At 41.0% G+C, this 14,462-nt stretch overlaps 1 protein-coding gene across 1 annotated transcript; it reads right to left on the reverse strand.

The window, feature by feature from the left end:
* Window positions 1-8,529: 8,529 nt before the first annotated feature.
* Window positions 8,530-13,720, reverse strand: LOC134812752 (helicase SRCAP-like). Its single transcript, XM_063820318.1, has 14 exons — window positions 13,544-13,720; window positions 13,292-13,432; window positions 12,949-13,175; window positions 12,445-12,832; window positions 12,105-12,285; window positions 11,301-11,905; window positions 11,012-11,175; window positions 10,650-10,803; window positions 10,272-10,461; window positions 9,903-10,092; window positions 9,439-9,618; window positions 9,019-9,255; window positions 8,740-8,859; window positions 8,530-8,610 (listed from the first exon to the last, which is right to left on the reverse strand). The coding sequence occupies exons 3-6, from the start codon at window positions 13,170-13,172 to the stop codon at window positions 11,400-11,402; spliced, it is 1,299 nt and encodes a 432-aa protein (XP_063676388.1). The 5' UTR covers window positions 13,173-13,175; window positions 13,292-13,432; window positions 13,544-13,720; the 3' UTR covers window positions 8,530-8,610; window positions 8,740-8,859; window positions 9,019-9,255; window positions 9,439-9,618; window positions 9,903-10,092; window positions 10,272-10,461; window positions 10,650-10,803; window positions 11,012-11,175; window positions 11,301-11,399.
* Window positions 13,721-14,462: the final 742 nt, after the last annotated feature.

Here is a 14,462-nt window from a genome sequence, read left to right on the forward strand (position 1 = left end):
GCGTCAATCCTTTAGAGTAATATGGTTTTAAAGCGCTGTCTCAACTGTGTATCATGACAGTTTTCAGAGCAAGACCCCTTGAGGGTTACTTTGGAATTTCCTCGCGTTTTAAGTTAAAATTTAGGACAGGAAAACACATAATTAAAAAATAGTACCTCTGTTGTCTGAACTCTAGAAGCAGGTTAAAAAAAGGGGGAGAAAAAAAAAAAAAAAAAAATAAATATATAAATAATAATAGTACCAGATATCCGCTCAATCTCACTGAACAAATCTGAGAAAGTTAAGGTACAAAACTGGCTAGCCTCGTCCGCACGGACACTGGCTTTGTGGGTTAGGCTTGTGTTGGGGGGTGCAAGTCCTGGCGGGTCACGGGCGGGGGTCTGTACTGCTTCTTTTCTCTTCTCTGTAGCCAACCGAGTGTCCTCTCTCACTACACTGGCGGGAAGAGGGGTGTCAGCACTCGTATAAAGAAGTTATATTGAAATGCTACGTTAGTCGAAGCAGCCATAGCGAACATATGAACTACTGGCCGTGTAACTTATTCCGATGTTCAAAGTATATTACAGTATACTAGCAGAATCCCGTATAACCCTAAAATGGGTCAAGACTCAAGAGACTAAAATTAATTATTACCTAGTTAATTTCGCGTTTTTGACACGCAACCCTGGGGGTCCAAATTTGAGGGCTTTAAAACTCCTATATCCTTGGCCAATTTTTTATTTTTCCATGGGCTGATTTGGAGGCCATTAAAGGCATTTGACCCATCAAAAAGTTTCAGTTGTATATCTTTTTTACCGGTTTTTGCGGAAAGCGTCGCGTTAAAGTAGATGCCGTGTGTGTCATAAAATGTACGGATAAACACATAAATCCATCCATATATATCGTCTCGCTTTATATATATTGTAGATACCCATTACATTAATTCATTACATTAACAGGTGATGACAGATTTGTTGAAATTATTAGGCGCCATAGTATGACGTACTAATACCATATACAATTTATTGATTTCTTTGATCTCTGAAGCATTCGTTTATTTTGTTCTGAATCTACTTTATCACTTGAAATAGCATCGCTCAGCCTAATTCTATTTTATCTGTACTTTCTGTATCATATCGCATCGCCACAATTATCAATTTTAGACCGATCACTTATATTATTAACCCGATAGATCGTTTCAATTAGGATGAGCAATGTCGAAATATCTTAACAACCAGAGATGATTATCTTAAGAACGAAAGGAAATTTTCGATATGTACTGACATCGGCAAAAACCAACCTACGATTGCTACCAATGAGCGCCACAGCACACCTTACATTGACGTATACCCAGACAAGATGAAGCAGGTCCAAGTTTCAGAGATTACCAATAAACGCATTAGACTACGAGGCCGAAGTTCGCAATTTACAGAGCTCTCGGGGTTAGACTTAGATGGTATGTGGTCGTAGTTGCACAGCTTTCAATTCACGCACCATCAGTATCGATTGTGTAATCAAGGACATGTTAGAAAAGTGCAAGGCCTGCAGCAAAATCTCCTAATAATCGCGAAGGAGAGGTGCGATTTTCTAATCATAATGCAAGAAAAATGCATTGTGATCATTGGAAGTGAAGAATATGACTAATTTAAATTTGAGGCATTATCTGGCCACTAACAACTAATGCTGAAGCAGGTCACCCAGATACAATGAAGAACAACTACGGGCCGGATTACAGGGTTCAAACAGAAAATCTGTCTCCCAGAGAATTAATGAATGGTCGAATTAATCAAGACATCGAGAAGCGCACTAATATCTGTCACTATTTAACTGCTTATCCTAACTTCACGAGAAAAATCGAGAGCTGAATTCCATTTATAGCCTTATCCAGCTATCCCGATTATATTCAAAGAAAATAAAGATGATTTAGACTCCTGGTGGAAAAACAACGTGAAGTGGGCTTTACATGGAGAAGCACTGAACTCTGACTTTCAGTGAAAAAATGAGACAGTTAGGAACTTGCTTCTTTCCATTTGGTGCAGGCACGGATAATCAGAAGCCGTTTGTGATCCATCAAGTGGCAGTTTGGGATGGTGTATACGTAGGAAATTGATAAGCAGTCGTAACTGAGACAGTTCACCTTCAGAAAAAACAATCGCAAATGTGCTTCCAGCCCCCGATATCATTAGAGGACTACTTAAAGTGAACAGAAACCTCACTAAAGAACAGCTAGATGCGTACAATTCAGAGGAAGATTTGGTCACAAGATCAATGGACCCGCTGGAGCGGGGAAAACTGTCATACTCATTACTCATCGCTAAAGCAATACAGTTGGCGAAGTCGGATGAAAACAGAAAAATACTGTTTTTCGTTCGCTAACTCTGAAGCTGAATCAAGAGTTTACGACTGTTTAGAAAAAGCTAATGTGGCGTCACTCTGTAAAACTGAGAGATAATGAACTTGACTCTACGTTTGATGATATGATGAAAATGATGGAAAGGACAACGTCTCACATTTCTGAAATGACAGCTAGCAAATGATTGACAACCAAGTGATTATTATTCAAGGTCTTCTGGATTGTGCCAAAAAAATCAAAAGTCAACGTATACTCCCCCGTTTGATAAGGAGGATTCCAGAAAACCATTTCATTCACTGGAATTGTGACCTTTTTTATAGAACGAAATTTCAGGCTTCGTTACTTTCCGGGCCGCTCGGCAGTACACAGACAGGTTTTCTCTACCGGAAAAGAATGTTATCGAGCAGATAGGGCATCGGCCGTTTCGTCAAGTCTAAAATCTGGATAAATAACATATGACATGGCACAAGACATGAAGAGGACAGGCACATTAAGGTGGCCGAAGGTGCAGACCACCAGTTTAATCCTCCCATTCGTCCTTATCACTCGATTATTTTATCGAAAAAATTAAGAAACACCCTTCGATAATCAAATACTTTATCAGTAATGAAAACCACATAGAAAAAGAGATATGGGAAAGAGAAATTGGCCTTTTTTCTGGTCACGTGTATCGCAATGATAGCCATCGTTGAACAAATACCTGGTCATTACATTCGTGGTCTAAAATCAACAACACTTTTTTAATAAACGTGATTTGAATTTTGTGCACCTTATTCTCGACCAACAATTGGACAAACTGGCATGAGTAAGGGTTTTTAACGACGGTTTGAGTTAGCTGTGGCTTTTACATTCCTTATTAACTCAGGGAACCTAACGCTTTATTGAAATTTAGCAGCCTATTGTCATTATTAGAAGGGCTGAAATGAAAATAAATCAATTTATGTGAGGGCTGGGTCTGGGCCTCCAACATAAAATTGCGATCACAGCTCCGTGATTGCTTCTGGTGAATGGCCAGCAGTTATTGTAGCTACAGCGAATTTCAGCTGAATAAGTCTCTTGAGCATACCCAGCAGTTTCCTAGGGCCCATGTCCCGGCTAGAGTGTATGTACGGTTTTATTATTCGGCGGCCCTGACTTTAGTCATTTGATGAGGCTGCACATTCATAAGATCAAGATCTATAGAAGGAACTCCAATGTTATGCTAAAACATACCCATTAAAAACAGTTTTGAATCATAGATAGCATGCTGCTGAAAAAAGGACAATTTTTCCTCTTTTAGAAGATTCAATATTTTAGTCCTAACATATTATAAGGCCAAGGAAACATAGATTTATCTATTTACTTGAGTCCCGGAGTTCAGATCACGAATGTTACCTTTTCAATTTCAGGTATATTTTTGAAAATGAATGATTTGAGTACTATTTTGAGGATGCGTTTCTTTAGTCATAAAAAACTTGAGCCTTTTAAACTAAAAATGGTACATGTCAGAAAGATAAAAAGAACTATATAAGTTCACCAATCAGCTGTTTACCTGGGTGGGAGTTTTTTGAAAGCTGTTAGAGATATGTTCAGAAATCACTGATGATATACGCAGTTGTAGTCGAGGGGGTTGAAGCGCAGGGTGCCACTTGGAGCTCCTGCACTGTCAGGATAGACTGGACTGATGAAGTGGCAAACTCCTCCGCAGCGCAACCAGGTGACTTTGTTCGTCTATCTCTGTCCCGACTTCTCCGGTTTTATTCTGATAGGCCTTCGTTTGCTTATCTTCCTGTCTTTACCTCTGCAGCGGGGAGTTATTAATTATTAAATATTACATAGAAATAACTAATAATACGAGAGCAGGAAGATAATTGCAGAATTAAATCGACTATTCATAACTGAGTGTCATAGTGACAGTGTAATCGAATTTGCTCTCGTGGGATAATGATGCAGATGAAAATGACATAAAATCCCAGTTCAGATAACAAGAATGGAAAACTAACTTAGGGAATGGTGTAGATGGGTGTTTAACATCAGGTGTTACACTCTCTTAGGAACGAAGGGGACTGGTATCTCTTCCAGAGGAGAGTACTCTGCGGTGTGGCTGTTCTGTCTCTCTATTACGCTGATAAGGGGACCTTAAACTGGGTGTTTTAAATCATTTCAGGCAACCTTTTCAAATCTGAGTAGCAACTGCTATCATGTTTTTCTGTTAAAAAAGGCACCAATAAGTGCCCCGAGTAGACTAAACAAATCGTTACCCAAATCGGTTGGAGAAGGAGGTATAATAACAGCCTGAGGTGGTGGTAGGGGAGGAGGGGTTCAGGAGGCTCGTCCTTTATCTGTAGGGGCTGGCTGGGGGAATGATCTGGAAGGTCAAGTTCAGGGGATTATCGTAACTTCTGGTAACATCGCTATCCGTCATCGTATACTCCGATGAAATACCTGGGGAACAGAGTGGTTACCCGTTGGAAATATATTTATACGTGGCCCCTTATTTTTAAACACAATGAAAACAATAATGTACGGCCTAAACTGCCTAGGTGCCGGATAAAGATAAAGGGCCTTGGGAGAGGCTAAGAAGTTGAGACACTTACTGAGGCTTGTAGGACAGGATCCCAGGTGAGTAGACATCATGATCTTGCGGGTGAGGGGTTGGAGGTCTCCACAGGCATGTCCACGGGCCAACCTCTTCTTCTGCAAGGTCCTACAAGTGGGAACTGGGGCCAACAGTTTGTTACTTTTTGTTTGTGTACTGCACTGGAGTCGCACAGTTAAATGAATACGAAATTTGTGATCGCTATAGTATAAATAAGAGAAGGCATTGTAAGTTTTATTAACCAGCAAATAGTACATTCCACACTCACGAAGGTTAAGCGATCTAGATGAAACACCTCTGTACAGGAGTGGACTAGAAAAACAACGGATTTCGGAAAAAAAGTTCGTTCCTTAAATTCTGGCATAAATTTTTTTCGATAAACTGGAAGGTTCAACCATCTTGACTTCAACTGCCAGAAGTGAAATTTTTTGGCAAGATTTTCAGTGGGAGGGATCTGGGTACTGAGCCCAGTAGCGGGAATATTCATATCGCACATGCAAGTTTAGTCCAACAGAGGCTGGCCTACTAGCCCACATCCTGTAATATATGTGATAGCTGACACAGAACACTCCACTTATATGCGATCTTAAAACATTTCAAATGGATAAAAAATATTTAAAAAATCGACGTTATTCTGAGGGGTTCATTTCAATGAGAAATTTATCATAAAACAATAAATTAGCTGATTTCACACATCGTACTAATAAATGAAAATATTCTGACATAAAAATTCCCGTCCCTAAAATTTTAACAACTGCGAAACTTGAGGCGGTTTTCATCTATAATCTAAAACAGCTAACAGAGAGTGGAAAATACCAAAGATTAATAAATACAGAATCCTTCCATCTAGGGAAGATACGAGAGAATGAAACCCTATTCTACACATCATGAATGCCAGAAGAAGCTGCTGACCATTATAAAGAACTCGGGTCAGGATTGAGACACCACTAACTACTCGGAGGGACATTATTCTACTTTCCGAAGGGAAATGAAATGGCGGGCCTGAATTAACAGAGATTCATAGCTAGGGGAGGAACGCAGGAGTTCACACCGCACAGAGAACCCAACAGTTTGGAGATTAGAGTGGCAGGCCAGATCCCGGTTGGAACTGGGAGTTAGGATTTGTGCAAAGGTGAGGATGGTATATGGTGCCTGATTGTTGGACTGATGACACAGTCAGTGTCTGAGGGACCTGGCCCTGGTTAAATAATGACACCATTTGTTTGGTAAGTTTTAGTTCCACCCTGGGTTAGGTCCACATTCCCGTACTGGTTAAGGATTGTGAGGTTTACAACTGGTTGTAGTGCTGGCCCTTATTGTAAAGGTGACTGTTAAAATAAGTCAGGATGGACTGGTTGTGCCCTTGGATTATAGCGAGTGTCCCAACCCAGCCAGATCTTGAACGCTGGTTTATGGAGACACTGGAGGAGGCTGTTAAGGGGTGTTGTTTGGAACGTACGGGACAGAGTATTCATTTTGTTGGCAGTAGCTCATAGAGGTCGGAAGAACTTGGGGAGATTGGAATCAGCCGTGAATGTGTCAGGTAGTTCGGTTTAATAGTCAATGTTAACGTTGCCTTCTGAGAATGTTGTTCGGACATAGAAGATGAGGCTTGACGCGACACTGTGAGGGCGATTGGGGGTTTGACTGGTCCAGCTGGCTACTGGTTGGAAAGGAATCATAAAGATGCGTGTTAGGAGCAGTGGATTCCTTTTGAGGGGGGGGCCGTATACGTTCTTTTTTGGGGCCTTTAAAAACAGTAAGACGAGGAGTAAATCCAGCCGAACTACTCTGATAACAAACTGGTGGCCTACTAGGATTCTCTGGATTATAATGGATATCATTGGTCTAGCTTGAGTCAGGACAGGTATAAGTTCTCTGCCAGGGAATGGCATCCTTGGGACAACACAAGAAGGCCCAGGTCGAGCTCAGGTCGAGTTAACTTCGCAGCTTGAGGCTGAGGGCATGCTTGCGCTGTGCTGAGAGCCAACTTCTTCTATACACTTTAGGCCACTCCAGGTAGCAAACCTCCTCTTTCGCTGCTCTATCTTGGGACTAAACATTAGCATTATTGCCTCTTCTTCTCATAGACAGAGGCCGGACATATCCGGCATCGGAGGAGTGCTCAGAAGAAGACGGCAGCTCCTCTTCCCTCCGCTGTCTCGGCGCGAACGGCGCTTCATCTTGCATTTCGTAGTATCACCTGGGGGTCCCGCACATTGAGTAGGTTAGAAGAAGGTCGTCCTGGTATCCTGTTCCTCCCCTGCGCAGGCCTGCATGCGCTGAAGACTCGTGTCTGTACACGAGGCAGTGTCCTCCTGCAATGAAATAACTTTAGCTAACATATAATTTGTTGTCGGGGCAGTTATCAACTCTTAAAAAAGATGTCCCTGTGGCAATGGCAGTAAGGCTACGTAGGCGCCACTAGCCAAAAATATTGGTTTTGGTCGCCAAAATCGACTGCAACTTTTTTCCCTAGTAAAATAATCGGTAGCTCTAAAAAGCTGCTGTGTGGCGTCATCAATGGTTTACAGGCAGTAATTGTCGCAAAATAATTATTTAGATAGGGTATCAGCTAGTACAAGGCCTGTAGGCAGTACGACCCTATCAATTAGATAGTGATAGTTTTACACGCAAATCAAAAGAGCAATGCAAACATGCCGCGCATGGTCTTCTGGTACGTTGGCGCGCCAAATGGGAACTTTGTACTTCAAAATTGGCAAAAAGGAAGGACCCAATCCCGCACTTGTCGCGTCATGATGATCTGCAAGATGGCTGTCTGTATAATTGCTCTGCTATCATAATATACGAACTTAACTCATTTACAACCTACAAAAATTAAGACTTAAAGTGTGGAAGCGAATAATAGGTAGGGCAGCAACATACCCTATATTCCTACAAGTATAGTAATGATTATTTAGCAACAACGATGCCCTAGATTGGGACCTAATAGGGGCCACATTTTTAATCCAGCTCCTTTTTTATGGCCCTTCCAAATGTTGCGCAAAGACTTTAGCCTCAAGTGTACTCATGTGTCGAAATAATAACGTATTTGGCACCACAACAACGTTATCTTTAAGGTTGATTTGCAACGTTTTACAAAGTTGAAATTGAGGTGTTTTCATAAAAAATAAATGCATCAAGTTTAGTAGTTACGTGTCAAAACGCGCCAAATTTTCCAATATAATATGACATATGAACCTTGAGTTTCCTGATTGATCTGCAGGCAGAGGCACCTTTCAAAGAACCAATAATATGATACATGTACATGAGGTATATGTACAAATAAACCAAATGAATAATAAGCGAGACACAACATAAATCATTAAACAAAGTCTTACTTTCCTGTTTTTAAGTAACTCGGAGAAGTTTTCTGCGTTTTCGCAGCCTCCAAAAAGCGTAGAGCAAATTGTTTCAAGGGGGCGTGAGCTGAGAGTATTAGCCGTTAACATTATACAACTGTAATACAACTACCATACATTATACACACAATTAAATCTTCTCGGATGCAAATATATAGCATCCAGTAACGGTAAAGTTTTATTTCCTATTCCTATTATAAGATTTGTTCATTTGAACATCCAGCACAATTATAGATGGGAATTGGGATATTGTTCACCTCGTCTTCAATAGATTTAATTTCGTCCTCAAACTGTTTGAATTCTTTGTTTTCAGCGACGATATCTTTGTCTGCTTCACTCTGCGATAAGCAACAGGTTTGTTGGATAAGTCTATTTTATTATCTGTCTAGCAGATATAATACCAAACATCAGATCACGTCATGTAAAGTCAATAAAATGTCCTTTACAATTCAGAAATTTCAATTTACCATAGCAGGTTCACCCTCAATAGCAACTTCTTCGTCAAAGTCGCACATATCTTGGGACTGTTCAGTGGTTGCTCGTTGTGCAGCGCTTCTGTCTTCAACGTCTTCAGCATCTGCTAACACCTGACACAAGTCAATATTAAATATCCAGCATCACTAGGCTGGTAAGATTAAGTGATCAACAATGGATTTGGAGCCTCATTTTGAGAGTGGAAACTTAAAAGCTTACTGTTAATAATAATTACTATAATTAAATAATTAAGGTAATGACTAATTAACTACCTGCTCCAGATCTTTCTTAGAGATAGTCCTGTGTTTTGGTGAGGCAGTACTGGGGTCCTCCTCCACAATGGTATTACCGAATAATTCGGCCATGTTGTCCTTCTTGAAGAACGCTGTGGTGAAGTTACCCTCTTCTATTGCCTACCGCACCAAGCAACCCTTTTCTGGTTCGCTTTCTTTAGGATATTCTCCTCGATTCGTACAGGAGCTTATCAGTCTATAAATGTTGAACACTCCCTGAAAAAAGGCAGTCATTAATTATAATCCGGTAATTGTATTGTAATTGCAAGTAATATAAATTAACGATATTTAGTGTTAGTATTTACTGTTACAATCTGAACAATGCTAACCAATGCTACCATAATGAAGTAAAATAAAGTGGCTGGAATAAATCCCAATGAATATCGGAGAGATTCCAACCTTGTCTGACCGATCCTATGACAGCGGTCCTGCGCCTGCGCGTCCATTGTAGGATTCCAGTCAGAGTCGTAGAATATAACAGTGTCAGGCACCAGTAAGATTTACACCAACTCCTCCTGATCTGGTACTCAGGATCATGCAGAATATCTTACTGTCAGCATTAAACCGCTCCATTAGCTCCTGGGGTTACAGTTACATTTAGGGGGCTACGTTACAGGGGGTTACAGTTACATTTAGGGGGCTACGTTACAGGGGGTTACAGGGGGTTACAGTTACATTTAGGGGGCTACGTTACAGGGGGTTACAGGGGGTTACAGTTACATTTAGGGGACTGAGGTTTCACACCAAAATCTTAGTAAGTTGAGTAAACTCTATTAGAGGAAGAGTTTTAGACAAATTAAGATGCAGTGATTCCCTGTCAAAATGTAAAATGTAATTAAATCTCTGGTGTTATTTAAACTAACCAGTCGGTGGTCTACTCTGGTGGTACCGTCTAATCTGAGGTATCGATAACCGTGGTAGTTTAAGAAACGCTCTAAAATGTCCAGGACTTTAGTCATCTGAGTGAAGATCAGAGCTCTGTGGTCGCCAACTTTCAGGTCGGCTAGTAAACGGTCTAATCGCTGTAGTTTGCCGCAGTCGTACTGTATTAATCTGGAACAAGGTTACCATTATAATTATTAGTATTATAACTTCAGATTTACACGGGATGAACACAAAATAGAGGTATAACAGGTAATTTCATATCATTGTAGAACTAATCCATGTTGACTATCTCAGAGAACAACGTCAACTCTTATTACATCAGTCTAACGGCACAGATAACTAAATACCTAGTTTCGGGCATGATCATCTGTAGTTTTGAGCGGACAGAATGATAAAGGTCAGTAAGGTCATGACACTGGTCGATAAGAGATGTAGCCATGTGTTTTAGAGAGATTGGATTTACTGATACAGAGATTGGATCACAACATATCATAAATCTCTCGATTATTGGAGATAAATCTTCCATTCTCTCTATCACTGAGGAAGATTTGTTGAGTAAATTGGTAACCTACATATTGTATAACATTATGAGTTACATTATACGGCCTCATAATTGTAAAACAAATTTTGGTATATTGTGATTAATCAGCAGTTTGGAAGAACATCTTTACGGTACAAAATGTGAAACACGTTTTAAAAACACGGTATTCAGGCGAAAGAGTAACCTGTTTTGTGTTGCACAGAAGAGAACTTGACAGACACAGTACTGATAAGATCAGCTCCGTACATGGGAACTCTCTGGCACCTCATATCGTTCAGATCCGCTAACATCCTCCTCCTACTTGTCCTCCACGCTTGTCTTGTTTCTTCCAGTGACGGCTAGACGATATGCAGGTTGGTTACACAATAAGACAACTCTAATCTTTTTAAATAAAAGTCGTATACCACTAACTACTACCCCAGCAAAAAAGCGTTGTTTAAACTGGTTTATTGTAAATTAGAGCTTAAGACGTGTGGAGCTGTTTTTAAAAACTTGTTAAAGTTTTAATATGTTCACGTGTAATAAATGTCAATTCACAGTCCTCACCAGAGCGAGAGAGTTGTTGCAGCAGCCGTCAGCGTGGTCAGGGGACCTACGCTCTGCTTTGACAGGGGACGTCTCAACAGTGTTGCGCGGTGACATGGTGCGCAGCGTGTGGGGCTCTGGTGACGAGCAGCTGCTGTGTGCTAGTGTCGGGGGTAACATAGCTCCTGGAGGATATTCACATTGAAATAGTACTGTATTATATTATTTATAAGTCTTTTCGAATACATAATAGCTTCGTCAACTACATCCATCTTATAGCTAGGTGTGATTTAGATTTCAAAATACATACCGCGTTTAGAGCTCCCTTTAGAAGTGTAGTTAGTTAGTTGAGGTGGTCCTAGAGGAGGTCGGCGAGGTGGCGGCATTCCAGGCTCCACTAGAGGTAACATTACTCCTGATACGGGATCTCTAAAGTAGCCGGCAGGATGAGATTACTGCTGGCAGGAGATTGAGGGGACACTGAACCTACTGGTGTTTCCCTTGTCTCAGGGTTTCTGGTGACTTGTTTAGCCATGAGAGGAGGGGGTTCTGAGGAATCGCTCCGAGGTGAGGACAGAGAGAGAGGGTTAGGAGAGGTGTAGTGTACAGATCTAGGAGAAGGTAAGGACCGGGGCGAGGACATTGGTCGAGGGGAGCTCTTAGGGTTGCTGCGCGCAGAGCTAGTTGGCGCACCTGGAGTAGAGCGTGCACTGGTAGGTGGAGTGCTGCGAGGGGGTGCAAGAGATGGCATTTGTCTGAGAAGAGGTAGAGGAGGTAATGTGGGAGAAGGAGGACGAGGAGGAGGGAAGGAGGAGTGGGAAGGAGCGGTGTATAGGACGTTATCTGGTACTGCGCCTTTGTAGTTCACTTCTTCTATCAACAATCTGTGTGCTTTTATCTGCTGTGTTCTGTGAGCTGAAATAATTAATTATGTTTATAAATTATAATACGATAAAAATCTTAATTTGCTTTATGTAAATTTACTTGCAAGACCAAACATTGAATCAAATTGATAGTGGATGAAGAAATTTTCTTACTTTTTGAGACCAATTCGTGGTATAAAATCTTATTTCGTTTTTAAAGCAAAAATTCGAAAAGAGCAAATTCTTCAAACCAGAGTGGGCTGAAAGAGAATGTTCGTAATCAGCCAAGTTGAAGTTAAAGAAGTCGAGATCAATGTGGTTGTTAGATCTGAGAGCGTTGAGAAGAAGAGCAGGGGTGTTAGTTTGTAGGGATGGGAGAGCTAGAGGAGAGAACACACCACGTTCCTCAAACAGATCCGGGTGGTTGCATACCTGCAGGAGAATAGAGTGTTAATCTGAGAGTACAGTGTTAATCTTACGGTTTTTGTGACTGATTATCAAGGGGAAAATTCGCAGATTAATTGCTGTGAGACCAGTAACTTCATTAATTTTTTAATTTGATCGAGGTTTTTAAAATCAGTTAAGTGTTACCTTTCTGAGCTGCATTAGAATTCCAATAACACTGATAAATCTGCCACTAGATAGCGTATCTCGGGTATCCTTCCTAGACAAGAACTCTTCATAGAGCGCTCTTTGTCTTTTGGAGAGACCGCACATCAAAACACTCTCAGTCTTAGTAGGTAGCTGTAACTCGACCTCCTTCTTCAAGCGGCGCAGCAAGAACGGGCGCAGTATCTTGTGTAGTCGCTCTACCAAGTGCGCGTTGTATTCCTCTGTTCCTTCTACCATGCCGACTAGAGGATTACCAAACCATTCCCTGAACGCGCTCTGAGATCCGAATACAGAGGGCATCAAGAAGTGCATCAGTGACCAGAGTTCCATGAGATTGTTTTGTAGTGGAGTCCCTGTCAGTAACAACCTGAATATCATTATTTAGTTAACTGTGAGAGGGGCATATTAAATCAAATTATCATTTTCTGAACACAAGATGAAGTTTTCTTCTAAATTATTGGAATGAAGGGAATTTATCCAGACCTTCGCTGAGAGTTGAAGTTGAGAAGAAGCTGCCACCGTTGAGATTTGAAGTTTTTGATATTATGTGCCTCATCGAGAATGAGGAAATACCACTTTTTGGACCTGAAGGCTCGATAGTCCTGTATAACAAGCTTGTAACTCGTAACACACACGTGGAATGTGTTGGGTTTGGTCCAGCCAACTCTTTTCTCTCGTCTCTCTTTCTGGGACCCGTAGTATGACATGACCTGAAACAAAGCTTAGTCAGTTTCTCATCTACTCCGTTTAGCGAAAACCTGTACGATTAGTTTCTTCCTTGTAATTAATGGAACTTGGAAATGATTAAGTATGATAAGATTCTCACCTTGAAGGAATGGAAGCCATTTCTTGAATTCCAATTCCCAGTTCAGAAGAACAGATGTTGGAACTATGATAAGATGAGGACCCCAAATACCTTTGAAACAACTAGATTGCGCTAACAATGCAATGGTCTGCATTGTCTTCCCTGTGAAATAAGTACATAACTTAACAAGTACTGCCAGAGCAAGCACTGCTTCAAATATTACTTCCAACTTATAACCAATTAACTTACTAAAATCAACTTTCAATAACTTACCCAAGTCCCATTTCATCAGCCAAATGCCGTTGAGTTTCCTAGCCTCCATAGCAACCAGCCATTGGAGACCAACCTCCTGATACTCTCGGAGATGGCCTCGAAGCAGAAGGGGTATTTGGACTTGGAGAAAGGTCTTGTTGCTCGGTTCTACTTCAGACGCACCGGAACAGAGCTTACCTGCCATCACCAAATACACGTTAGATGCTTTCTCTTGACTAATGATCATTTGTTTTCTCTTTAGAGAATACAATTAGTTAGTGGTATTCCTCAGCTACCGTTATCATTGCAACTCAATTTCATTAAGATTCAGAAACTGAGGCTCAATTCCAATAGTATTTATACTTTATAAGTATTTTATTTTTAAAAGTATTTTATACCTAGCTCTATATCGATCTCCTTAGCAGAAGAAGGAGTAGAAAGTTCCATATCAGCATCCTCTCCATCACTACCTCACTCTCCTCCTCTTCTCACTGTCCTCTTCACTTACACATCCACTCCTGTTCCTGAAGACTCTGTCATTGCATCTCGTCTTCTTCACGTAGCGTGCTATCAGCTCCTCTAGAGGCACGTCTTGGTCGTGTTTAAATCTCCGATCCTCGTCAGCTTTATCTGATCCTTTGGCATCAGCCTGCTTCTGCTTTGCTATCGTAGCTTCGTCGTCAGCAGATGTGTCGTCAGAACGCATTGTAGTCCATGCTGTGACTTGAACCTTCTCCGGTCTTTCCTAGCATTCCTGAACAAAGATCATTGAAAACTTTCATATTGATGACCAATTTCGTCTCGACATTACGGTCTATTGAAACAGTTGTGCAGAACTATCTGAAATATAATACCTTCCGGGAATTATATCCACTAAAACTCGGCGACAACCGAGAGCTGATAATTTGCACATTTTTCCCGCAAGGGAAGCGAAGGTATT

The sequence above is a fragment of the Bolinopsis microptera genome, chromosome 3 (assembly GCF_026151205.1).
Source record: "Bolinopsis microptera isolate Bmic1 chromosome 3, MBARI_Bmic_1.0, whole genome shotgun sequence".
NCBI classification, from domain to species: Eukaryota; Metazoa; Ctenophora; class Tentaculata; order Lobata; family Bolinopsidae; genus Bolinopsis; species Bolinopsis microptera.

Bases quoted from the DNA above. Each gene is read 5' to 3' on its own strand.
- LOC134812752 (XM_063820318.1), bottom strand. From the start codon at position 13,172: ATGTCATACTACGGGTCCCAGAAAGAGAGACGAGAGAAAAGAGTTGGC. The intron at 12,833-12,948 runs GTCTGGATAAAT...AATGATATTCAG, and splicing joins AACTTCAACTCTCAGCGAAG to GTTGTTACTGACAGGGACTC. The intron at 12,286-12,444 runs GTAACACTTAAC...ATTCTCCTGCAG, and splicing joins TTCTAATGCAGCTCAGAAAG to GTATGCAACCACCCGGATCT.